The sequence below is a fragment of the Syngnathus floridae genome, chromosome 11 (genome assembly GCF_059516105.1).
Source record: "Syngnathus floridae isolate MCC-2025c chromosome 11, RoL_Sflo_1.0, whole genome shotgun sequence".
Classification (NCBI taxonomy): domain Eukaryota; kingdom Metazoa; phylum Chordata; class Actinopteri; order Syngnathiformes; family Syngnathidae; genus Syngnathus; species Syngnathus floridae.
The window spans coordinates 7,083,236-7,109,900 of record NC_142423.1 but is presented as its reverse complement, the minus strand read 5'-3'; the positions used below and the strand labels follow the sequence as shown (position 1 = coordinate 7,109,900).

Sequence of the window (26,665 nt, the reverse complement as noted above, 5' to 3'; positions counted from 1 at the left end):
ACCTTTATTGGTACCACTCATGCACCTAAAAGATATAATTAAGGTTAGATTGAGAATTATAGCAACCACTTTTCTTACACTTTATGTATCCTTTATTGCATTGGGACATTGTGTACATTTTCTTTTCTTCTTTGAATGAAAATGAAGCTAGAATTATAGAATTTCGGGTGCACATTACAGATTAATGCTTTAATAAAAATATGAAATTTTAAACAGTAATTTTATTATTAAATTATTATACTTTTTTTTTTTTTTTTCATCAACGAATGACCTGGCCCATCTGGCCCAAAATCATCCCTTGAGCGCAAAAAGAAACCAAACTTGCGTTGGAGTAATTTGATGACGGAGTGGCGTTCGACTACATTTCCCATAAAGCAGCTCTCTCTTGCTCTCTCGGTTGCTCTCTCACTTTTTTTTTCTTTTTTTTAGGGGTGGGGCGAAGGTAATGATGGGAGTTTTTAACGAACTGGCTCTTTTAGCTCAACTCACTAAAAAGAGTTGATTCCGTTTTCAGTTTTCATACTTTCGGTTGTTGAATTTGTTGCCAAAAAGCTACAACAATGTAAAATATGAATGGATTTGGCTTTTGTAATTTCCTCTGCATAGTGCTACCAAAATGTTAAAAAAAGATCTTCAAATGAACTAACATGAAAGTGTATGGAATTGTCGCCCCGCCCCCTTTTGCTCGGCTCCCAATCAGGAGCCGGCTCTTCTCGGTTCATATCAAAAAGCCCTTTCGTTTACGATCGACACATACGGTGACTACAGGCTGACGCCGTTTGTGCCTGTGGTGTGGAGGGGAACTTGACCGCGGCCCCGGGTGTGGCTTCTAATGTGTGACAAATCTCCGTCGCGTAGAAAGAATGCATGATGTTGCGAAGACAGTAGGACAAAGATTTCTCTGGAAAAAAAAAATCAACAACCCTCCACTGTGAGCGTTCTTGCAGACTCTTTGATTGATCGCTTTTTGGAATACTTTTTTTTCCCTTCTACGGAACTTCCGGAGCGTCTTTTCGTGAGTTTATCATGCGCTGAAGGACGTGTTGAATTTGTTCAAACAAAACACAGTAGCCTGCCTTCCGGAAAACTGAAGTTTTTAGGGCTACTTTTTCCAAAAATAAAATAGACACTCATGCTGTTTTTGTGACCGGGCAAGTCGCTCGTTTTGACGGCTGAAGGGGTTCGGTGATCCGTCCCTCACCAAAAAGGGAAGCTTTTATTTTTATTTTGTCCTCCCAAAGAAAGGCTTCGCGCCTCGTATTTTTCTCCCCAGGTGATTTTTCCCACAAAAGCAGCAGTCCTGAAGCGAGCACTCGGAACCATGGGCTGCACTGTGAGCCAGGAGGATAAAGCCGCGGCCGAAAAGTCCAAAATGATCGACAAGAGCCTGCGAGAAGATGGAGAGAAGGCGGCCAGAGAAGTGAAACTGCTGCTGCTTGGTGAGTCCACGCTCTGCCCCCGCCCCCTCCCTTCAAAGCACAAAACAAAAAGTTGAATCCCAATGAATGCTAATAGCCGAATTTACTACCTTCATTCAGACCCTTAAACGTCTCACTAGTGGACAGCAGCTCTTTTTGTGTGCTTAACAATAGAATGACCTCTGACACTTGCACTTTATGGCCAGGCAATTGGCATTGCATGCACCCTGTGTGGCCTTGCATCATCTCAGTGGCTTACAAAGAAACCGGTTGAGAAATTAGTCAAAGTTTGGAGTCTAAACACTCTCCAGACATGTTGGCTGCAAACCTGTTTCTTCCTCTTCTGTTTGGACAGATTAGTAAAAAGTTTGTTGGGTCAGAGACATGACAAGGTCTACCTGATAATAAGTTAGCTGCTGTTTGATCAGAGGGTGAACAGCCCCAACTTTTCCCAGAAATGTCCAGACGAGAGCATGCTCACCTCGAGTCAAAACAAGTCAGCGGGTGTGTGGAGTCATTCCAATGCTTGCGGAATTCTCTTTTTGGGTCCAAGTAAGGGATTGTGAATGCCTCATTTCCATGCAGTCACATTGTGGTCAATCACTAATGTGTGTCTTTTATTTCTCTCTGAGATCAAGTAGCAGTTTTCTGTTAAGAACAGAAGCACAAGAACATTACTTTGCAGACTTTGTGTGAAATGAACAGATTCCCATTGGAAGTATTTCGGTTCCTGGCATGTCCCAATGGAGCGTTTAGTGTTTATAGAATTTCACTTTTATGCCGGTTGGAAACAATTTGACGTTGAGACAGGAATTGACAGTCAGCAACCCCGCGGGTGAGTGAGGACAGTAAAGAATGTCAGATTGTAAAGTCGAAGCTAACATTAGCGCCACTTTGACTACATTCTCATCATTGGTCTTTTAAGTTAGTACATGTAGTACAAAGTGTACATTTGAACAATGTGACGAGCAACAGTTTCCACACTTCCTTCTGGCACCAAGTATTGAAATCGGAGTTTGCCCTGCCCCTTTCAATTTCTGTTTGATTATCAATGTTCCACTGCGATATGTTAATATTTGTCTATCCTTTTGGTAGTCAACCACCATGCCGACTTGCATCCAATGTGCCGTTTCCTCCTCACTGTTGCAATTTTAGCAGCTTTGTGATCACAGCTTCCTTAAGTCGATTTGTCATCTCATCGCCCAGACGGAACATTACAAAGCAAAGGCGGAATAGAAAGGCCACGTTTTTCCTCTCGTGCGCTGTTTGAAGACACGGCAAGTTGTTAAGTTCCGCCCCTGGGTTAGAAGGCTAATGATACACTCTGCGCTGTGTTGCAGGTTTCATATCAGTAATTACTATCCAACGGCGTGTGTGCGAGGACTTCACGGGGATTATTACACTGGAGCGCTTAAGCCGAGCTCTGTTCATGAATTTTTACATAATGATGCTCGGTTTGCAGAAAGAGAAAAATTGGTCAATGACTTGTGCAGCTCACGTTACCGCTTACATTCCTGCACTTGGCAGTCATATATCGTGATGTCGCCCTTTAAGGGTGCTCGTCAGACCTCCCACTATTCTTTCCTGCCTCCGTTTAGCATCTGTTGCAGCAGCTGAAAAAACTCACTTCTTCCTTTGGCCACATCTCATGACTGGAACTGGGTCGTTGAGCCAGACGCTGATGTTGGACTTTTAAGAAATGTTGATCTTGATCGTTTTGTTCGTCCGTCCGTATAATGGATCGTTTCCCCACTTTTAATTCATTTCGTTTTGGATCTCAATAATGTCTTGGTGTCATGAATAATGTCATTCACTGCCATTGACAACTATAGATGTCAAACTAATATTTTAACTGGGCCGGCAATGAATGAGTTAATGTTAGGCCAATGTTCTGAATAGATGTTTCAAAATGGCACGTGTGTTTCAAGGCCCCTTCAAAGAATACATTTTTTATCTTTCTAGGCAAAGATCATTGTGAGGATATGCGCTTTGGATGGGTAATAATGTTGCTGTGCCGTTGTTGAAATGTTTACAGGTTCCACAAACCAGTTGTTGTATAAATAGAACTTAAAAATCAGTTCAAGATTGTCGTGTCGTGCGCCCCTTGTGGCTGGAAATAATATTCAAATGTTGCCTTTTAAGGGGGCATGCATTCACATCTGAAGGTCGGGGTTATAAAAAAGACTTGATATTTTTGTTTTTCCATCACTCTCCCACTCTGGATGTAATAATACTGGCTGGCATATGTCTTGTGAATTCCACCAGAGTTAATAGTAGTTCTTCATTGTTCATTTACAGTCATAACCACAAAGAAACTGAACAACTTGTGTCTGCATTTGTTTTGGCACAACAGAGTAGACAGAAAAAAAAAAAACTGCCATGTGGGCATTTTTCTCAAATGTCAAGACTCTGTAAATGATGAGCCGAATTCAAAAGACCTTGTGACTGCTTATTTTGCTCACAGGAGTCTCTGAAATCACATTTCAGCGACGCTAAATACTTTGTATTATTGTGGTTGCGGTGTACTTTTAAAGTATCTTCAAAGCCATCTTTGCACATTGAAATGTTAGACTAAAGCTTGTCGCTTTAAATTTTAACTCCACCACGATGCGTTACCATGTTGAGTTGCGTGCAAACAACCATAAGTGTTTTAATTGTATGTGCTGTGTTGTAATTTCACCAGAAAGGCTTTGATTGTTGTTTCCAGGTAAAGTCATTAGTTAATGTGACATGGACAATTTAATACATCCAGTCAGCCTTAAAATCCTCATTAATAGGTAGCGATCACTCGCCAGGCCCTTGATTGACATTGAATCTCCTCGCCACTCGGTAATGGACTCACGAGGATTTTCCCATAATCATCTTTTTATGGCTCATTATCCATCTCCCTTTTTTGCATAAATACAAAGTTTCTTGGCACAATGTTGCATTGTGAAAACACAATCGGAGTGTTTCTGCATAATGCATTGTACACGCACGCACGCACGCACACACGCACGTACACACACACTTGACTTGCACTGTTATGCAAATATTTTGGCATGCATGCTGCCTGTAGCACAAGTCAAAAGACACTAAAAATAAATTCCATGTTTTAAAGATTTATGTAGCCGTAGTGCAGAGGATGCCAACCTCACATCGGTTTTCTGGATGACATGCGGCTAGATGACACTTGTGTTCTTTCATAGACTGGAGACAACGGCCATTGACTTTATTCTCCACGGAGTCAGTGTCTACAATGTTGACTGAGCCTACGTGCTAATTAGCTGCTAGCAAGCGTCATGGAGACTCGCTGAGAGTGACCACAGTCAGCCCCAAAATAAGTTTTTGTTTTTTTAAATAACTCTCAATTACTGAGCAAAGCTTCTTACAATGTCAGTGAAAGGAGTGGCAACATGGCCGTTCAAAGAAACTCATGGATTGTGCCAGTTGGCTCCGCCACCAGTGGCTCACTCTGTTATGCTGCCACGCCACTTTTGTGACGCTTAAATGACACATGGGAGGTGGGAAAACACATTTGCTCATTATCAATCTGAACAAAAATAGTCTCTAGATAAATAAAAGGGGACCGGTATCATGAACGTGCAATAATTGCTTTGTGGTTATTAGTTAGTGATCCTTCCACTTAGGCAGTGATTCATTTTTATTTGCTAGGTGGTTTCATCTTCAGGCACGATTAATCGATTTCACATATTATCCATAAATTATCCTGACATCAATTTTTGCTTTTGTTACCACTTGAACCACTTATGTGTCTGATTTGGTGATGTGTTTTAAATTCTAGGGGCAGATGGCTTTGTATTTATTCATTTTTTTGTGTTGTTGTTTTTTCAATTTAAAAAAAAAACATCTGCAAAATCCCTCTCACTTCCCGTTTCCTGTTCCTTTACCTCATGACCCATTATGCCATCACACAGACTGATCTCACGTTCAGTCTGATTGAACTGAATATCCTTCCTTTGTTTTGAAACAATTGAAATATGAGTCAGATTTAACAAACAGGCTGCAAAAGGCCACCTCTAAATGCCGAGATGGAAATGGATGCATGGATTAGTAGTTACGTGGGAGCATTGTTGTTGTCATTTTGGTGTTGAAACAGGGAGGTTTTTTATTAGCTAACGCGGAAGCTGGTAATGTTTCATTGTGCACCTGGTGAAAAATGGCAGATAAAGTTGAGCTTTCAGTCGAGTCCCTTTTTCCAGTTTGATGGCTATCAAAGGTGACACATACTCCCACCTCTCAGCACACATGCTTCACCTCTGAGTTTCCCTCCGCCATTAATGTGAGCAGCAGTCTCAGTATTTACCAGGCTAGTTCAAAGTCTGACATTGCATATGTAATAAATAAAAAAATGTTGCATACGCAAATATTTAATTGCCATATCAGCTATTTCGAGATACATTTCAGCCAATTAGGGCATTGGCCGACTTTCTCAAATAAACTGATGCTTCATGTTTTCATCCTTGTTTACTCAAACAAAGTGTGCCAAAATTAGCTGTGTGACGCACAGGATAGCAGATCCGCCGCTGTTAATGTGCCAGGCTTGGCTAGAGCAAGCACAACAGACGTAAAAAGCGGCGGTCGTATCATATCATCCTTTATATATTCATAAAATGTTGCAACATTATGACAGACTCTAAAGCCTTATTTGGTGTGCGTGCACTTTACATCTGAAAATAAGTGACGGAAGAGGAAGTGGATACTTAAGCACATACGTTTGCGGATGGACTGTATGCTTACAAACGGAAAAAGGAACTGTTGCAAAAAAGGAGAAGCTACTTAATCTCCCTCCAAGTGAAATATTTTTTCGTACTCGAGGAGTGGCCAGTTCTGCAAGCTTTTTTTGCAATGAAATTGAAAATGTTATTGGCTTCTCTCTACTACAAGAATCGATTTAAAAAGATATCTATCTGCGGCAGCCCTAGTTTTCCAATTAATAACATTCATCATATCTGATTGTCACTCTGGATTGCAGACGAGCCCTCTGGATGAAGTCAAGCATAACCCGTATTTTAAAAGTACTCTGCATTCTTGAGGGTCTAGTGCTTTCTCTCCCATATAATTGATCAACGGAAATACCTCAGTCTCCATGACTACGTAAGACTAGACAAGGGAGGGGGGGAGTCATTATTTCTCCGCATTTGGATGACTTGACGCTTGCAACCGATCTGTATGTACTTTCCCTCTTGTCGTCCCTATTTTGCCCCAGGGCCAGATAAACTATTTTGGTTTCCGCTCGGGACACGACGGTCGTTCATGCAGTCCTCCCTGCTGCAACGCTGTTTATCTTAGCAGAGCTCTGCAAAAACACAATTCACACATCAAGTTCGTGTCCGGTATCGCAAGTCCCCTCTTCCCTCCTCCGAATCATGCTTACATGTTCAAGTTCCTTTGGGAAGTTTAGAATTGGGGCCTTTTCTTTGTGTGATCATATCACTAAAACTCGTACTGTAAGTAAACCATTATCCCGACTCACCCCTCCCACAGTCCATTTCCTCCTCCATGCCATTATAGGAAATGAGCTCAGTTCGCTTCCCCCGCCCCCCCATTCCCATCTTCATCACTTTATCCTGTCATTTTCTGAGTCGGAAGGCCCGGCACTCCTGGACCCCCCCTTGGGGCCTGCACGCTCACACGCAGCTGAGACAGTACCCCAAAATGGTCTCGGCTGAGGGTGGTTCTTTCAAAGCCAGACGCTCATGACAAAGGGTTGTTGTTTATTGTCAGCACCCTTTTAGCCTGATTTTACTGACATTAGTTGTTTCTTTATAGCGATGCTTGAGGAACATGCACACAGAAGAACAAAGACGCATTGTGTACCTAACATGATGTCATTATTGTGTTTAGAATCCTTATGCTTTTTTTTTTCTTCACAATTTTGAAGAAGCAACAAAAAATAGTTATGTTGTGACAGCTGCACTTGGCAAGACCAATTGAACGGTCAATTTGCTGCAGTAGAATTGTCTCGCTTCATTTCTTTACTGTTGACAAGTTGACAGCATCAAATTCCTCAATATAACTATATTTATAGACCTCATCTGACTTGTGATTTAACACCAACTAAAGTATACCAGTCATACTGCTCGTAAAGTCATGGAAACACGGAATTCCACAAATAATCGTTGTGATACGCGATGGTTGGATGTAATGGCCGCAAGTGAGGCTTTTGCGAGGACTGTGGTAATGACAGAATGGAAGCCATTTGCTATTTTCAAGCGAGGTGAGGCAAATTGATGTCACATTTTTTGCCACACTTTTGTTCGTGGTGCTGCTTTGGAGGCTGCTACGAACAAAAAAAAAATGCTTTCAAGCACTCACAACTGTTGTTTGGTTATCACACTTGATGGAGACATTTTTGAGACATGGTGCAAAAACAGCCCATTCTTGAATTATTTTAATGAGGAAGCTGAGGCAAACCTATGCAGTAATCATGCTGTGTAATTGTTATCTTGGCAAGAATTGGAGCAAAAACAAAGTGAGTTCATATACGGTCTATGAACACACAATTGCGTTTGTCATTTCTGATGATTGAGGCGTGACATCATTTCCTTTTTGCAACTCATCTGCCACATCCTTTGTTAAGGAGGCTACATGTAAAAGAGAAGTGGGCGCAAATTTTTTGTTTGACTGGCGGTGGAAACCAACACGCCCTTCTTGTTCTACCTAGAAAAGTCTAGCTTATTTAAAAAAAATAATGGCACAAAAATTCCACTAATTGTCAAGCAGGTTTTGTTGTCAGCTGGTTCACTAAAAATGACGACAGTAATTTTTTAGGAGTCAAGTTCAATGTGATTGGTAGAGGTGGAAGGTTTTGTTTTCTTGATTGCCAAAAGCTATCTGGTCAAGGTACTTGTTTTGGTTGGTCAAAGGTTGTGGAAAGAATGTGACCGGCGTGAGGGCGCCAGTATCAATGATGTTGCAACCACAGCGTGCATGATGTCACTCACGTTTCCTGAAAGCTGAGTTTGAAAGCAAACAAACAAGCTGCAGTTTTCCAATAACCAACGAAAGTTCAGCCGGTGGCAAACGAGAATTATTCATTCAAAATTTTTAGTCTCATCCAGTCGTCTTGAGTTTCTCTGAACTTTCCAGCACCAACTTTTAATTGGCGCACAGCACTTGAATTGGAATATTGGAAAATCAAATCTCTGATCTATAATGTACTAAGGTACATTTATTTTTTTCCTTGACCTTTTTCTCTGTCACTCTTTTTCTCAAACATGGCAGCTATATTCAACATGAGCCACTTTTCATTTGCCATCATCTTACATAACAAAGGTCGCAACGTTATCGTGGAGTCAGAACACCTTTGGAGTAATTGACTGATTATCCTTTAATATTCTGGGCTGATTTAGCCCTTCAGCTTGAATGGCGCTTAAAGAGTGGCTTACGGGGAGTTTTGTTCAAAGCCGGAGCTTAACCTCTGTATTGGACCATACTGCCAGAGCCTCATAAAAGCACACCATGATGGGTGTTTCTCGTCACGGCTCACTTGAGAAATCAGCATTCTACAGCCACTCGCTTGCTATACCTGGTGTACATGTCAAGAATCTGAATGACTTGGATGTCGAGTTATATGTGGGGGGAAGCTCGTGTGGTCATTGAATAGTTTGTTCATTAATCTAGTAACCCCATTTTAAGTATTTATACCACACGTGGAAAGGTCTGGGTGAATGTTAGCATCGTTGCATTTCTATCATTTCAAAGAGGTTCGGCAATCTGGAAAATGTCCTCCGATTGAATATGTACTAGCTGTCCTTATTCACTCACTCGTCCATATGCAAAAACAAATTGTTTTCATTCATGAATTTTGCTGAGTCGAAGTGAAAGGGGGAAAAAAACAAAATAGGAGTGCACTTCATTTTTTCTTTATTGCTTCATGATAAGTATCACTTCCATTGGTCCACTTTCCAAATTGACTGATTTATTTATGTCAAATCTTCTCGTGTGAGGTCAGACAAAAAAAAAAATCTAAGATTAAAAATGCTTTTTGCACCATGCCTTAGGTTCTAAAATGCATTGGAGCCTCTCTGTGCTGACTCGGAGATTTGAACTCGGGACCTCTACGCAACTCTTGCCCAACAACAATCAATTCCATTTGACCAAATACTTAATCAATTATGTCCATCCCTAGAAAGCGGTATCTTTTTACTCTTGTGATCCACACCAATTTGACGTACTCGATTTAGGTATTTTTGCGTATGAGGAGTGTCGTGTGCAAGCTTGGACAAAACCAGTGTGAAGAGAAAAGGTGGACAGAAGGGACAACGGAAAGAAGGCCTGGGTGAGCATACTGAAAGAAAGGGGTGAGGTGTTGGGGAAGGGTGGGGGGGTTGCTGTGTACACCAACGGAGGCGAAGCAGGTCTGGATACAGCCGAGTCGCTGGCAGCCACACAGCACTGAGGGCTTTATTGTGATTTGTAATTATGTGGTTTTCTGTGGGGCCTCAGCTTGCTGCGCTCCCACACTGAGGCCCTTTTTAGTTGGGGCATACTGAGTAAGAGAACAGAGAGAGGGCGGCGCCGGGGTCAACGTTAAATATTTCAGTTAAACCGCAAGAAGCGGGCATGACGGGAAGTAGCCGTGCTGGACTTGTTGGATAATTCTAACTTTGCTTTTCTGGCGAGTTGGTGTTTCTCATTGTTGGAGCGTCCGACGTAACGAATCTATTGAAGCTGTGGCACCGATACGGAGCAGTCATTCGAAAGAGTGCATGTGTGAATACTAACGTAGGGAACAGGAAGGGCGGGGCTGAGACCGTGCAGTGCGTTTCCTGTGAGGCAGGAAGTCAACCGGGTCACTCTACAGAAGCAGTAGGAATTATTGCTCCGAGCTGCTGGGGCTGCCTGCTGCCAAATTCCAAAATAAACAGCTCAGTGGACCCTGACTTTCCCCTTCTGATTTTATAACATTATTCTGATTAGACTATTGGATTAATTTACAGGATGTTCTATGATTTTTCAGTCTTTCCCTGCTCATGTTTTTCGCCAGAAGGTCATTTCACAGATGGAAAGAGCCGCAAGTGGGGGAGGGCGACAACCTTTAGTTCAGCATCAAACTGTGACCTTTACACTGTAGAACATAAAAAAACATTAGTACGTAATGTAGATGACACTGTCACTGTCACTATCGATTTATTCTATTGATTATTCCATCGATCCATGGTAATAATAATAATTTCATATATGTTAAAAAAATGATTATTTTGTTTTGTTTTTTAGTTATTGTTTTTTGGAGGTTTGTTAGTAATAAAAACAAGTAAATAAAATTTAAGCAATATCAAATACATGTCACATTGCTGGATGGAGTAAATATTTTGTTCACGTCTACACAGAGTTTTAAAAATACTGTCAATCTGAATGAAACAAGCCGTTGTTCATGTTGTTAAACATATATAACTTACATATTGCATAACGTGCAGTCGTAAAATAGTTGTATATGACAGCAATGTTTTTCCCCTCACCTCTTCAACGTCTGAGAGCTCTTCATAGTTCCTGACAATGGTAAGCGGCACATTTCAGATCAAGACTTCAAACTGTCTCAGCTGGGTTCACTGTGCCCCAGTTTTTGCCTCTAAGCGGTCCTTATTAACATAGATTGGAAGTAGGAAAATTGACCTAATATTAGCTCCGCTGCCTCAGTGTGAAGAAAAAAACCCATGCGTACCACCTGACACAATCTTAAAATTCTGTCACTTAAAAATCTTTATAAAGCAGATTTTGTCCTCCCCTAGAAATGTTAAGGCTAAATTCATCAAAAGGTTTCAAAATTGGCAAAACCGTGGGCGCCTATACACTACATATGGGAAGTAAAATGAAAAATAGCTCATGCATTTAAGAGACGGACGCTTCTGAGGTGCCCTTGAGCTAGACACTTGATTCCATTTAGTGCTCCGCCGATGCTTCCAAGCGATCAATCGATCTGAGCGTGGCTGCACAGGCTCTTCACGCTCAGTGAATCTCGCCTGGACAAGAGACAAATAGTCAACAGTCTGCATGCGCTCGGCAATAAGAGCTTATCTTTGCTTTCGGTCATCAAATGGATGAAAGCCGGTCTCTAAGGAAATGACAGTTTTGGCCACTCGGCTTTATAACAGCTAATGTGTCATCTTTGCCCTCATGTTTGATAGGCGTATTCTCCATTATAGTCGTGACAGCTTTGGTTAACGGTGACATTCAAGCCCTGATAGTTCAGGCTTTCAGATTTGCAGTCTCTATAGTGATTATCGCTGGTGCTGAGTATGTTTGGAAAGCAAACCGGGCTTGTTTTGACATCGGATTCCACTGAAAGGAGCTGGATAAATAGGAAGGTTTTAGATCTGGTAAACGTGTAAATGATATAAGTTAGCAAGGATGCTCGCACCTTATGACATGTTTTGCCCTGCTGACTGGAAATGTCCTGATCCGGTATCAGCTCCTGATCCGGTTCTTTTGTGAGTATTGAACAGAATCGGATTCAGTCACAGGATTGGCCCGGCCCTGTTCCATGTGTTTTGGTGGCGTCAAAGCGCCATATGGTTAAATCATAACACCAATATGTCTGCTATGTTGAATCACTTTTCAGTACAACAAAACAAATTTTGTTTTGGTTTTTTAATCAACCAGTATTGCCAGGGCTTAAAATGCAACAAATGAAACTATTTGTTTTTGTTATGACCTGACTCACAGTGTAGGTTTGTTCAATGTGTGCATGGGTTTGGGATGTTGTCAGTTAGCCTCAGTTGATTGCTCACTCCTGACCATCGCTGTGGTCAGCTGCAGAGAGCAGCCCTGAAAGGAAGCGGAATAAACAAAGGAAGAAGCAAGCCAAACAAAGCTGCAACAGGCCTCTCCGCTAGCTCCACTAGTTTGCCTGCCACAAAGACCTCTCTGTGAGTGTCCTAATGCTCTGTATTCCTGCAGGGTCCGTACCGAGACACACACACACACACACACACACACACACCGAGCAGGGTTGCGAGGTTTGAGACTGCCACTAAGGAAATAAAGCAAACCCGCCTCAAATGTTTTTTTGGCCGCTGTTTGATCCCAAAACCTGCTTACCATACAAATCGTAAAGATGTTACCTGAAACACACATTAGGGAATAAGTTAATGGCTAGGTTGGATGACAAAAACAAAATTTTATGATAATTTAACTTTTTCATATAATGAGATTTAACATCCCCCCTGCTTTTATTTTTTAAATCGTGTAGTTTAATGACCAATTAAAACAAGTCGCTCAGTTGGCCACAATTAGACAACACACATTTTGTTTGAAAACCGCCTTGGCTACAAAATTGAAACCCAAACTTCCCTGCTGTTTACACTCGTCTTTCCGGGTGTCATGCAGTAGTTTTTTCGGACTCGAGTTCACAGTTCATGACCCTGCCGACCTCACGAGTCAGTTCAACTCAAGGTTATTGGACGCCTATCGATGTCGTGAGGCTCGTTCCTTGGGGAACCATCTGTCTTGTTAAGTGATGCACATTGAACTGCCACTTCTAAGGCTTTTCATAAGACCGAAAACAACATGAAGAAAAACTTTTATTTTTTTAATTGATAGCAGCTGGATTACTGACCACCATGTGGTTTACGCTTGTCATATCTATTTTTATGTGACTGGTCTTTTTTGTCTTGTACATGTGGCTACCCCAACTTCCCCACCAAAAAAAAAAAAATTCTTTTGACGTTACATAAATATTATAAACTTGTCTTTGTATCCATTTACCCAAAAGCAAACTACAACCACAGCTGCAATGACTCAATTTTTAATCACAAAGCAAACTGTGTGTGTTGACTCAAAGTTATCTTCAAATTCACCATCGAACATAACAAATTTAATGAGACATTGTCAAGATGTTCATAACATTAGTAATTAAAGGAACGAATTTGCTGGATGTCATTTCAGCATGTGCTCACTTTGTTCAAGACGAATCAAGTTTCTTGGTTGAGGGATTTTAATGATGATTAATTGTGAGGCTGTAATTCAATGTACTTGCACATTTTGTATTATTGCCTCCCACTGGCAACAGTTTTACATAAAGTTTAAACTGCCGTTTCCTCACAACTGTGTGTTCTATAAATGTGAACTCCTTCCTGGGTGCAAGTTTTAGCTTGTAAGCACTGTCAACTGTCGAGACACCCCCAGTTATACTCCTCCCCCCCTTTTTTTTTTTTTCCATTTCCTGTGCTTTTTTTCCTCCCTCATAGCTTACACATTGAAGTTGCTATGGTTACAAAGAGGAAGACTTAACTTTGGTTTCCTGTGGTTAAGTGTGGCTTCTTTTGTCATTCTTTGTGTCTTGCTCACTTCAGTTTGTTTCCCACATTTTGCCGTTCATTCAGTTTCGTGAGTCATAATCGACAATACAACTTGGCTAATTTGACGTACACCATTTTTTATTTTCATTTTTCTTGCTATATAGTAGGTTATATGTTAAGGCCTCGAAATTACATTTGAAAGGTTTTGTATGACATTTAATTCAAAGTCAGAGTTCTTTTAAGAGAAAAATGCTGAATGATGTTTGCTGTGTCCTTGCGCTGGTCTATTAGACTTTTTAATGTCTGCAGACTTCAAGGCCAGAACATCGTCTGATTTTTCGGCCTGTCATCACAAGCAACCTTGCTCACCTCGGCCCCTCTTTGATCGATGGCATTTCAGTTTTAGTAATTATACCACACGGGAGTGGCAGGCTGGTGACTGCCACAAAGTACATGATGTGTAGACCTTAAACTTGAATTCAGATTAATTTCACTCTGTGGATGAATTGTTTCTGTTTCTTTTTTAATTTTTAAAAAGATTAAAAACAAGTGATATTATTGCAACTTAAATCACTCAGTTGAGAAACTCCTTCTCGGTCATGCCTGTATGTTTTTATTATAGTGACCCCTTGTGGCCAGGCAGCACACATCGAAATGAGCAGAATATCGACAAATTGCCTTATTCATTTCAGTAGGTCAAGACGATTCTGGTCGCGTAATGAATTGTACTGTTTGATCGATTCTTGGTTACTGTTGAGCGGTTGAAGCACTGACCTGCCTTAATTAAAATATTAATAAACTTGACAGTTATTGCTTTTGCCATTAAGTAAACATTTGCACTACGGTTCCTCCCGAGCCCGTTGCTTATTTTCCGATGGCACTATCCATTATTCATCATACAATTGCCCGATCCTTTAAGCCCGAACATGTCAGTATGCAAGCCGAAGTATAATCGTGGGGTGGGGTGGGGTGGGGGTAATATTGCGGCAAATGGCTGTGTAGTATATATAATGCATCAGCAATACATTTGCAGTCTTTCATATTTCATGATGCAGCAAGGAGTCATCATTGTATGTCGACTCATCACAACATACAAGTCGCCTCATGGGCTGGATCATGCATCGTTGGTAATTTCATGACAATCAAACGTCTGCCGCATAATTAAACAACCTGTTGCTCATTTTCACTTTCATCCCAGAAGAGTTTTTTTCACATTAAAAATTAACTCATAGCCATAAAAAAAAAAAAATCATGTTCTCAGTGTGTTACTGATGGCCATTCAGACTGATCATCTTTTATTCCCCATACACATCAGATTTTTGGGATATATTTCCTATTCCTTTTGGATAACACTCTTAACTGCAATGTAATCCCGTGTGCGTGCATATCCTCAATTTGCGATTACCTTTGAGTATCCATATGCAGGTGAGCCTGTCTAGCAAGACGTGCACAATCATGTCAGAGTAACACAAATACAACCCTGACCCCGCCAGATGCTTGTAAGCCCAAGGCCTGATTAAAATTAGAACACGGAAGGTGTTAAAATAAAGCAAGGTCAAAACGACAAACCTGCAGATAAAGGCTTCCAGAAAATCAATCGATATGGTATTCCTTGATATTATTGATATTAATCATTTTGACACATTAAATTCAAAACAATTTACTGGGAACGTCTGAGATGGCTGCAGACCTTCAGCAGCCTTCGGTTTGATGCTCCTTCATTCAATATGAATTTGCACCATCTGGCGAGCCCCGTTGTCACTCCTGTTTACAGCGGCGTCAAAGAACATTCAGAATTTAGAAAGGAGAAGCAGCTAGAATCAAAGCCAAATATCAAAGTTATCAGTGGTTTGGCTCCTCCTTCTGTGTTTGGAACTTTTCTCCTTCGCTGGCGTCCAAGGCCGAGGCTCGGGTCATTGATTTGGCCGCTTGACTGAGTGACCTCGCTCAAGTGTCCCATCAGGTTCTCCAAAGGCCATACCTTTCTCGCTCTCCTTCACCTTTCAGCCTCCTCATCGCCTTTACTGTCTCCAAGATTTATAGCTTGCTGCCTCACTCGCCACGACATGCCGTCATCATCTTCTCCCGGGACTAAAAAGCTGCACGTGACCATTTTCTTGACCTTTATGTTTGTCGGCGAGACAACGATGCTTCACTTAGCATTTTATTTCAACTCTGCTTTCGGTCGCTAATTTAAGCTAGTTTTTGCAGGTGAGTACGAAGTAACTTGTTTTGTACTTGTCGACAATTTTAAAATTGAATATTAGTCATCTTAATGACTGGAGTGGAACATTTTCGACAAAATGGAGTCTCAGCTTCTTTAACTATTATCGACAACAGAGCATTCGCATGCAGTCAACGTAGCAAAGTTAAAGTTTTAGAATATTGAAAAGTCAACACAAGCATTTATTTTCATGATCTACTGTAAATGCTGCCAATGTTGCGCATTTCAATTCTTCCAACCAATGCTGCCATTTTCATCATCATCATTGTAGCTAGCTTGTGCGTGTGAGCCACTAAGCATTGCCCACAATATTTTCAAACACAGTTCCGAACATAACCGCACATACAATTTGCCTTTACTGTTCATCTTTGGTGGCGGTCTGCCCACAACTGAGTGTTCTTATTTTTCAATGGTTTCTGGTGAATTCTGACAGAAGAAATGCCATCACTGGAAAGCATCAAACGTTTTTTATTTCTTCTTAATGCCTTCATCAATCTTGTCTTTGTTTTGTCATTCACTCGATCTGATCTCGCCTCTTTGGCAGCAGTTGTCAGTGAGCTGTCCAGACTTGCTCTTTGCCCCAGGCATCGGAGCCATCTGTTGACTGAATTTCTTTGTCCCCTATCTATCAAAACCACAGTTCTGTTGCGTATACGCTCATAACCCTTACGTGCCAGCTGCGTCTATTTCCTCCTTGATAGGATTTCACGAGGAAGTGGTGCTCGAGTCTTTGGAAGGTCTCCGATGTAAAGTCTATTTAGCTCATTAGTACGCCATTGATACTCTATGTAGATGGGTGAAGTTTGGGAAGATGAACTTCATTGACATACAGAATTAAAAATTATGGAGATGAATGAAGCTAATTAGCTCCACGAGAAGCAGCGGTGGAAAGTGACAGAGCGAGTCTTATGCATATTTTCATTACCGATGCAGGAAAAAGTGCTGAAAAGGTACAGAGGTCAGAGGATGCTTTACAAGATGCTGACCAACTCAGATGCTCGTCCGCATGATGATGTCTTATCTTATCAGGCTGTTAGGTGTTCATTTAAGGGCACGTCGACTCTTGCAACTTTCACGATGCTGAGCCATCGCTGTCTTAAGATGAAAGCCGAAAAAGGTTTGGAGTAGGAAAAATTCGTATTCACAGTTTTGCATGTACTTAATCATTTCCTGTATCTAATTCACTCCATCTTTTCTGTGTACTTCTCGGTCATGACATCTTAGGTATTTTTCTGTAGCCAATGAATAATCTTGCAAAGTGTGAGTAACCAGTATGAGCCATTGCGGAGTCTGGGATGATGAAGCATCAACAGCGGGGCCCGTGTTCTCTGCTCCCAGGGGCCCAACACTGCCGCCTTTGTGTCCGGGCTCCGCTGGGATTGCTCAAAACAACCTGCGCGCGTTTTTTTGTGGCCGATCGCAGGATGCTGATGCAATTAGCGGTCAGTGCAGAAAGATAAAAGAATACAACGATTATTTCAAGATAATGAGAAAAGGCCTTGGCACAGAAGAGTTAAATGGTGACCTCGTTTCTTTCCCTCTTTTTCCTAACCGACTTTCACTAGAAAGCATGCAAGCATGCCAGCGTTTGTCAATGACTTACTGTGTGCTACTTGTTTTGGTTTTCTATTTACAGGGGAAGCATATCTGTTTTCACAGTTTGTATCAGATAATTATATCTCCTCAAGTTCATCAACAAGGCATTTGTTTTGGTGAAAATGTATTCCCCGATGAAGAAAAAATAAATAGGCCCTGACATCAATTTCGCGAATCAACATGAAATTGAATAGACAGGATGATGATAATATATAAAAACAACTCTTAGAAAGTAGTTGTCTAAATCTTAATGTTGCCTACTTTAGTTTTTTGGAAGTGCACGTATTAAAAGGTCATTTTATTTAAATAAATATCTCTGCACTTGAGATCCAAACTGGAAAGATGTCCTGCTGTCACACTCCCCATCACATATTTTTGGCACAAAACCCCAACCATCTGCTAATCTCCCCGTTTATCTCACATTAGAGACTTGTGACTTTGTTACCAGGTCCCGTCTCTCTTAATAAATATCTTTCCTTGAGTTTTGCCTCCATTAACAGCTGAGTCGGGTCCTTCAAGAGGCCGACACATTGTGTTATTAAAGCACGCCCGCATGAGCAATTGTTTGAAGCCTTTTACTTCCAGCTCATGTGAATGAAATATTTAAACCATATACATCAAAACACTGGATTTGAACTTTCCTCTATGAAAGCAAAATAAAGTACATTTGACACCATTTCAACTGTAGGGAAAATGTAACACTCAATACTTTTTGACTCCTTGAATTGTTAAGCAGCCAACAGTTATTTTTCAGTATTTGTGTGTTTCTTGATATGCATGCTTGTGCGTGTGTACACATTTATGAGAATTCTTTCCTATTAGTCCCTCAACAATATAAACAAATGCAAGTGGAATTGTGGATGGTCGCACATGAATGAGGTAGCTCATTTCCTGTGTGCACAATAACACAAGATGCTCTGTTTTGTGTCCATCTGCCGTCAGACTGAATAATAAACTTTCTTTTTCCATTCGCCCATTTAGCACTCATTTTTATCGTTAATTGACACTTGGAATGAAAAGATGCTGCTAGTCGCATGGAACGTTTCTTTCGCCTCTTGTCCATCCTGCTTATCAATATGGCCGTCTGTTTGTTCAGCAAATGGATGAGTGCGTCATTTAGATTGTCATCTGATTCTTTGTGTACAGTTGGTGGCCGCAGCATTAGGTACGCCTTAGTTAATAATGGTTCTAATTAGCTTGATAAGAATTTTATTATGACATTCATGATAACAGGGGTGCAGTTTGATTGTCACTGCCACAGAGGACTTATTTAACAAAGGATGCGGTTGTCTTCAGGAAGGTAAAATATTGATAGAATCAGCCATTTTATGATGATTTCAGACGCCAGTAAAAACTGTCCAAATATTTTAAAAATCTGCATGGTAATAAAAAATGCTAGCCATATCTGTAGTTTTTAAAAATGAACACAATTTGCAATTTTGGTATTGACACATGAAGGCAGTGCACAATTTGTCTTTGCCGGCCAAATAAAATGATGTGGCGGGCCATATCTGGCCCCCGGGCCTTAGGTTTGACACCTATGATGTAGTGCAATTGTTTACCACTGTAAACAACAACCACAATAGTAAACACTTTCTGGGCAATGAGCATTGATTGATATCTCAACTGCTCTTCTACTGGATCTCAGGGTTCTGTGACTTAAGCCCATGTGACATCCACACATTTCTAGGCAGGCACCATGTTGTGGTCCTATAGAAGAGTCTGATCTCCGATTCCATATGTAAGTCAGAGCTGACAGCTGTATGTGCAAAGCGTCCTGGCCCATTCCTACCCAGAGGCTCCCCTGTGGATGTCTGACTTGTAAGCTACATTGAGGGACTTTACCCCGGGCTAGTGCACTGACAGGCACACCCATGTGTGTGTGTGTTGTGCTGGATTCCTTGTGGCAGATGAGCTCCCTCTGGTCGCCCCGGGCTGTCGGAGTAAACATAGCAGAGGGCAAGAAAAGCCTTTTTCAGTCCAAGGCATTGCCATTAAAATAAAAAAATGATAGTGATTTGTCTGGAATGAAAAGAGGATTGTCGCTGCTGTATGTCAGAACTTAAAACGGGCCCAAATTGTGTTTTGAATTCATTGCAGTGTGTCAGCTGGCTGGAACTGTGATGGGTATCCAGTGAGCAGGATGTTGTGAGAGCAGGGAGGTAGAAGGAGGGTAGACGTTCCAGATGGGAGACGGACGGACGGCCTCTCGGGTGGACTGTTTACATTTCACGTCTAACAGGAGCGTATTTTTAATCTTCGCCTGTTTTTCTTCTCTTTGCAGGTGCTGGGGAGTCTGGAAAGAGCACCATTGTGAAGCAGATGAAGTGAGAGACTTGATTTCTTTGCTCTTGTTTTTCCTTCCTCTAAGTCTGACAAGTAATTGCATCAAGTCGGCGATACTTGCAATACTGTACGTTTTTTCTTTAGCCTAGCTGATACAACAATGTAAAATATTAAGACTGAGAAGCTTCTGTCATTATCCTGCCAGAGTTTTTGATTGCTTTAATTCAATGTTTACATCGTTCCCACAGCCCCCCCATGTAAAACATCCTAGCTCCGCCAGTGAGACAAAAGGCCATTTCTAATGTCCACTTCTTAACCACTTGTCTGTCCCATTTAATCAACACCAGAAGAACTTTATTCACATTTTTTCCCCTTCTTGACTAAATAAGTTAACATCCCAGAAGTGAGATTGGTTTAAAGTTAAACTGTGATTATTATCTATATCTTCGGAGACTCGTACGCCGCTTCTGTGTTCAGCCACAATACCCCTGAACGATTTAGAAAAATAATCAATTTGGGATTTAATAAGTATTTTTTTCAAGCTCCTTTTCCACAGGTAATAAACATCAAATTTATTATACAAAAATATTTTGGTCTTTAGGATTATGCTAACATAAAAGCCAATGAACCACGAATTAATGAGTTCATTTATTGATTTTAATTAGAGTTGTTCAACACATGTACAAGTACAGACATTTTGTCTGACTCCTCCTCCCCAGAGGCTCATGCCAAGGAATGTTCCTGCTATGATAATTACATTCTTTAGTTCTCATAAATTAAATACTTTGTAGTTGGGCAATCATTTTAACCATTAAAAAATCATTGTTGAACATAAATACAAAAAAAAACACAATTAAAACTGCTGACTACTTTCATTTATCCTGTAATTGATTCAGCAGGCGTACTTTGTTTCTAATAGGAAACATTATTGAAGCTACTTGTGAAGATAAACTGAACAAATTTAACTGCACCTTGGCTTGCTGTGAGAAAATCCCGACAGTGTAAATTCAACCAATTTATAAAGAAATGCTGAAACGTTTACTGACAAGGACGACAGATAAATTTTTACTATTTATGTTTTAGACAGAGCGCTTTATTTTCTGTTGGTTTTGCACTATTTGTTCAATCAATAATGAAAACATTTTTCTGCATCTCTACAAGGATAAACGGTAATATATTCCGACGATGGCAGGAAAACTAAATTGTAATACTCCCGTACGCAACCACGTTGAATATTTTGTGTGCTGGGGTTTTAAATTTCATTAAATGACACAACGGCGGGTTTGTAGCATGTGTCACAATCAGGCCAATCAAAGCGACACTTTTCAAAGTATTGTTTGCTTGAAGAGAGAACAGTGGGGGGGCTTTCAATCTTCCAATCTGTCTTGCTGCTTCTCAGTGGGCTCGCTTGCATTTTAATGAGGTTTCATTTAGTTGGGTGCTTGGCTTGCTATTGAGCATTCTGGCTGCACCACTGGTCTCTGGATGACGACAAACCAGAGTGGATGCTTATTTTCGTGTGAGCCTCTGCAGCTTTTCTTTCTGTCAGTCTCCTCGCTCACTCGTGCGAGGAACGTAGCTCATGTTTATTTCAGGCCTGCTTGTCGGGGCACCTCTAGCATATCATAATGTTATTTATTTAATTTGATTGATTGATTTAATTTGTTAAACAATTCTTCCCTGTTGTTGTTTTTTTTGCATAATTCTGCAAATATTTACATGATCATTTGTAAACAAGAATCATTTTGAGATAGCTGTTACATTCCATGAGGAGGTTTTGTTGATTTGTTCACTCCAGCAAGTCCAATTTTGTGTTTTAGTCCGTCATGGACCTTTTGCTTGAGTTTGTTCTGTAGCGTGATACGAACCTGCCACCTTTAAATGCCCGATCGAATTACTTAAAGCCTCGTCGCAATTGATCCGTACAAATTCAGTCGATTGTGTCGAGTCTTCAGGCAGTTGAGGCAAAATGGAGGGCACGACTTGGCTTTAACCAGCCGATGAGATGTTGATTCAGTCTCACAACATGCCACTTTGCCACAACATTGTTACTTTTGATAATATAAAATATGTGATTACTTTGTAATGTTCTCACCATTAAATAAAAATGCTTTCGTGGTTTCTAACCCCCTTTTTTCTTTGGTGTTGTATCCCAGGATTATCCACGAGGATGGCTACTCAGAAGAGGAGTGTAAGCAGTACAGAGCAGTTGTGTACAGCAACACCATCCAGTCCATCATGGCCATCATCAAAGCCATGTCCAACCTCAAGATTGACTACGAGGAAGCTGGAAGGGCGGTAGGGGACAATTATTATTTGTTTTGTGTTCTAGATTTACACTTGGCTATCTGAGCAAAGGAATGTGAAGCTGACCTGATGCGTAATAAGAATGAAGCGTAAAATACATCTTCAGGGAACCCGCTGGTGTGCCGTGTAACTTATCTTTGCCGCCTGGAAATATAATCTTTTCTAATCACCATCAAAGCTGCTCTCTTGCCTTCATCTTTAACACCCATATCGTGCCTCGAGGATTTTGTGCTGCGGAATTTACACACCAGCGATTCTCTCTCAAAGGAAACGTGACAGTCCCCACCAGGAAGTCAAGTGTGAGATGTCGATTTTTTTTAAAAATTTTTTTAGACTGCGTGTTCTGCCCCCCGCACGTGTGCCTGTGCCGCTTTGAGAAATTGTAAAGAACAAGCTTTCAACAGGCGACCACCCAGGGATGCGATGAAAAGATGTCAACAATATAAAGAAAAGACCATATATTGAACCTGCTGTGTGAAACACACACAAACACACAATTTAGCATTTTCATAGAAAAGAAAGACTCCTTTCATTTATTCAACCTTGTCAACATAATTGACCAGAACTAACATTTTAAATATTGACAAATGCATTGCATACATTCTTCGAAGAAATAACTGTTTTGGTTGATTTGAAAAAGGTTCCGTCTTCTTGTTGTTTAATTGTATTGTAGCGTCTCACAAACAATGTTGCTCTATGTGTTTTAACAGTTGACAGTTGTCAACGCCCAAGGAAGTAACTGGATGCAATTCTTAATGTATGTCAAATGTACAACTCTAATAGTCTATTTTTTTTGTAAAATATTTTGTAAAAAAATAAGCGGCCTTCATATTCATCACAAATTCACTATTTTTGAATGAAATTCAAATTTTATTTTGATTTTGTTTTGGGGCTTTTGTAAATAGTCTAATATAGGAAGTTAGTGGCTTCGTGCTTATCAGTACTTCTCTTTTGTGGTTTATTCAATACAGTCAGTTGGGTTTTTTTTTTCAAATTGGCACATTTTCCCATCAACCAGATGTACCCTGATTAATTTCCCTTTTTTTTTTCTTCCCTCTCTCACCAATGACCAATTTCATCATTTCACTTAAAGTCATATTTTCTGACTTGACTTTTTGTTTTTCCTTCTGTCCAAAAACTAAAAGTCTGGTCTTCAAATATTGAGTGCTTGGGCTTTATGTACTGAAGCAGTTTGACAAAAAGTACAGGCAGATGCACTGAATATTGAAAATAAAACTTCCTTCAGACTCTAATCAATAACCTATTTTTAATTCAATGTTTCTTTTCAGTCTGGTCTGCAGCCGGGTGTCTGAGAATTGCTACCTGTTCAAGCTTATTTTAAATTCATGAGCAAGCAAATTAAATCTGATTGAGGTAGCAGGAGTGACCCCCCGCTAAATTTTTATTCTTGATTTGAAAAGCTGCATTGGTCTTGATTGCTTCATTAAGGTTAATTTAGCTTCTCTTCATCCCAGAGAATGTCATCCTGCAATGATATGTTGTGTTTGATGTGTTTGTTTTGTGTTGTCAGGACGACGCCCGCCAACTGTTTGCCCTGTCTGCAGCCGCGGAGGAGCAAGGCATCTTGCCAGACGACCTGTCAAACGTCATCCAGCGACTTTGGGCCGACGGCGGAGTCCAGAGCTGCTTCACAAGAGCCCGAGAGTATCAGCTCAATGACTCTGCTTCCTAGTGAGTGACCATTCCATCCAGTCAGCAGAGTGCGCCCTGGACTGGTCGCCAGCCAATCACAGGACAAATATAGTCAAATAACCAGATAGGAACATTTTGCCTCATCAAACATGTTTGAAGCTACTATACGACCCAAACATATGATATCAGTTGTTGGAGGTAATTTTATTTTTATTTACACTTATTTTATCAATTGATTCATTTGAAATAAAAATTATAGTAGTTGTAAGTAAACTATTTTGCATACATTACATTACATTTAATTTGTTTTTTAATTTTATTAAATTCTTGTTTTTTTTAATGAAATTAATTACACAGCATTTTAAAAAGTACAGTATTTATTTATTTATTTATTTAAATGACTGACCTGGCCCATCTGTCTGCTCTGAAAATCAAATGAGGCCCTTGAGCACAAATGTTCACCCATCCGAGCCTTAAAACGAGATTTCACCCCGTGTTGTGTAATCGCTCCAGGTAAATATACACCCCTGCTATTGGATCATAAATTTAAACCTGACTGTTTGGTTGTCAGTGTGCTGGTGATGTTGTTGCCCAGCCAGTTTGAGCTACTTTCTATTTTTCTCAGGCTTGTGTGAGGGGGATGGGGGGAGTATGTGAGGCTTTGAATTGAAGGAACCTTTCCATCCATTCCAGTGCACACCACATGATGAATATTAACTGTTTTTTTTTGTTTTTTTTTTTTTGCTTTCCTTTCCCCACCCAGCTATTTGAACGATTTGGAGAGGATAGCCAAGCCTGATTACATCCCCACCCAGCAAGATGTGCTGCGAACCCGAGTCAAGACCACAGGCATTGTGGAAACACACTTCACCTTTAAAGACCTGCACTTCAAGTACGACTCTTCCCACCACACCAGACACTTGGCCAGGCTACTTAGCAATAGTTCACACACCCATGCATGGCTTCTTAAAAGGCTGTGCGTAATAATTAAACCTCATAATTGTGTCTGGTTGTCTTATTTTGGAGTGAGAACATAAAACAGCTGCAACTTGTGTTTATATTGGCTGAGGCCCTTTGAGTTCCCGTGCACACATAAAGCGGCAACTATGAAGCCCTCTAAAGTGTGTCAGTGTTATAATGAGCTGTGCTTACTCAGCCGGGAGCTTGTCTTTAACAAACCAAAACGCGCTCGTGAAAAGTGCTTACCTTGATCGCCGCATCATCAAACACCATCGCTGGTGTGCTCACTCCACCTTTAGCAGCTGGAAACGCTGCACATGAGCACCCTGAACGCACGCAGCCCCATGAATAAGTCAAATGAGTTGAAAAATATACCGGCACAGCCTTGTATTGTTCCCAAAGCAGCTGCTTACAAAGAGGAAGTGTTGACAAGTCTGCAGGAGGATAACATGGAAGCCGTATGATGTGGCTCCTGCACGCTTGCCATCTTGGTTCCCAAAAAAAATTTAAAAAGCACTTAAAGGTTATGTGTGCGTGTTGTGTTTTTGCAGGATGTTTGATGTTGGAGGCCAGCGCTCAGAAAGGAAGAAATGGATCCACTGCTTCGAGGGCGTCACGGCCATCATCTTCTGTGTGGCCATGAGCGCTTACGACCTGGTCCTGGCTGAAGATGAAGAGATGGTGAGTTTGTAACAAGGCAACGTTGCACCTGATCTAATTCCCATCTTGTGATCGTGGTTATTTTGTCAGGTTTTCAATGATTGTTCCCTTCAAAAATGTCTTTCATCCTTGTCCCACCCAGAACCGCATGCACGAGAGCATGAAGCTGTTTGATTCCATCTGCAACAACAAGTGGTTCACGGAGACTTCCATCATCCTCTTCCTCAACAAGAAGGACCTGTTTCAGGAGAAGATCACCCAGAGCCCCCTGACCATCTGCTTCCCCGAGTACACCGGTATGGAAACTCAAGTATGCCAGCAAAGAGGTGTTTTCTAATATTTTGGTGCTGAGCGTCAATCTCGTCGTCGCCCCCTTCAGGCCCCAATAAGTACGAGGAGGCGCAGACGTACATCCAGACTAAATTTGAGGACCTGAACAAGAAGAAGGACACCAAGGAGATCTACCCCCACTTTACGTGCGCCACCGACACCAAGAACGTGCAGTTCGTGTTCGACGCCGTCACCGACGTCATCATCAAGAACAACCTGAAGGACTGCGGCCTCTTCTGAGAGCAGGTGAGCGTCAGGAGCAAGAACCGTCCGTGTGCCGAGTCAGCATATTCACGGCACTCGTTGTTTGTGTTTCTTCGCAGAGGAGCTCTCGTAGAACTGAACGTGCATCCTGAACGACTGCACTGGCCGGCCACCATCTCGCTTTTCCTCCTGCAAGAGACACTGCCAAGCCCAGCAGCCTTGCAGCGTGTCCACTCGATGTTAACGGTCTTTGGGCTATGACCACGAAATCAGCATTTATTCTTATTTTCTATTTTTTGCCAACTTCTTTAATGTTTTTTTTTAACATATATATATATATATATATATATATATATATATATATATATATAATGAATTGCTTTCATTTTCCTTATAGCGAGTCCCATTATTCAGTTTTTAATCACATCAATCTTATTTTTAAAGAGAAGAAGCACACACCTGGACTCCAGATATGATTTATATCGGAATTGTTTTGTTTGTTGTTGTTGTTGTTGTTGATAACGTTTACATAGGTTCATCATCATCATCATTCATAGCTTGTATTGTTCTGCATGACTCAACATGATGGCTATTAACTCTTGTTAGTTATCTGCACAAATGATCTAACATTCCTACAGAATAAAAAGTATTAAAAGGCAGACAAGACGGCGACATTCTTGCTCAAATTTAAAATTATGTAGCGAAATAACTTTGTGTCACTTTTTATACTGCCACTTTGTATGTGGGTGTGACTTGACTTCTGTTTACAACTCCTTTTTTTCCCC

At 40.9% G+C, this 26,665-nt stretch overlaps 1 protein-coding gene and 1 long non-coding RNA gene across 2 annotated transcripts; one reads left to right on the top strand and one right to left on the bottom strand.

Moving 5' to 3' along the window:
- The first annotated feature begins 740 nt into the window (after positions 1 to 740).
- LOC148390702 (guanine nucleotide-binding protein G(i) subunit alpha-2-like) lies at positions 741 to 26,552 on the top strand. Its single transcript, XM_088389202.1, has 9 exons — positions 741 to 1,439; positions 19,765 to 19,807; positions 21,923 to 22,064; positions 23,605 to 23,765; positions 24,490 to 24,618; positions 25,238 to 25,367; positions 25,489 to 25,642; positions 25,726 to 25,922; positions 26,000 to 26,552. Exons 1-8 carry the CDS (start codon positions 1,322 to 1,324, stop codon positions 25,914 to 25,916), a joined length of 1,068 nt encoding a protein of 355 aa, XP_088245328.1. The 5' UTR covers positions 741 to 1,321; the 3' UTR covers positions 25,917 to 25,922; positions 26,000 to 26,552.
- Positions 1,298 to 2,266, bottom strand: LOC148390703 (uncharacterized). The gene is made up of 2 exons (XR_015861224.1): positions 1,900 to 2,266; positions 1,298 to 1,469 (listed from the first exon to the last, which is right to left on the bottom strand). It is a non-coding gene; the product is annotated as an uncharacterized LOC148390703 (long non-coding RNA).
- Positions 26,553 to 26,665: the final 113 nt, after the last annotated feature.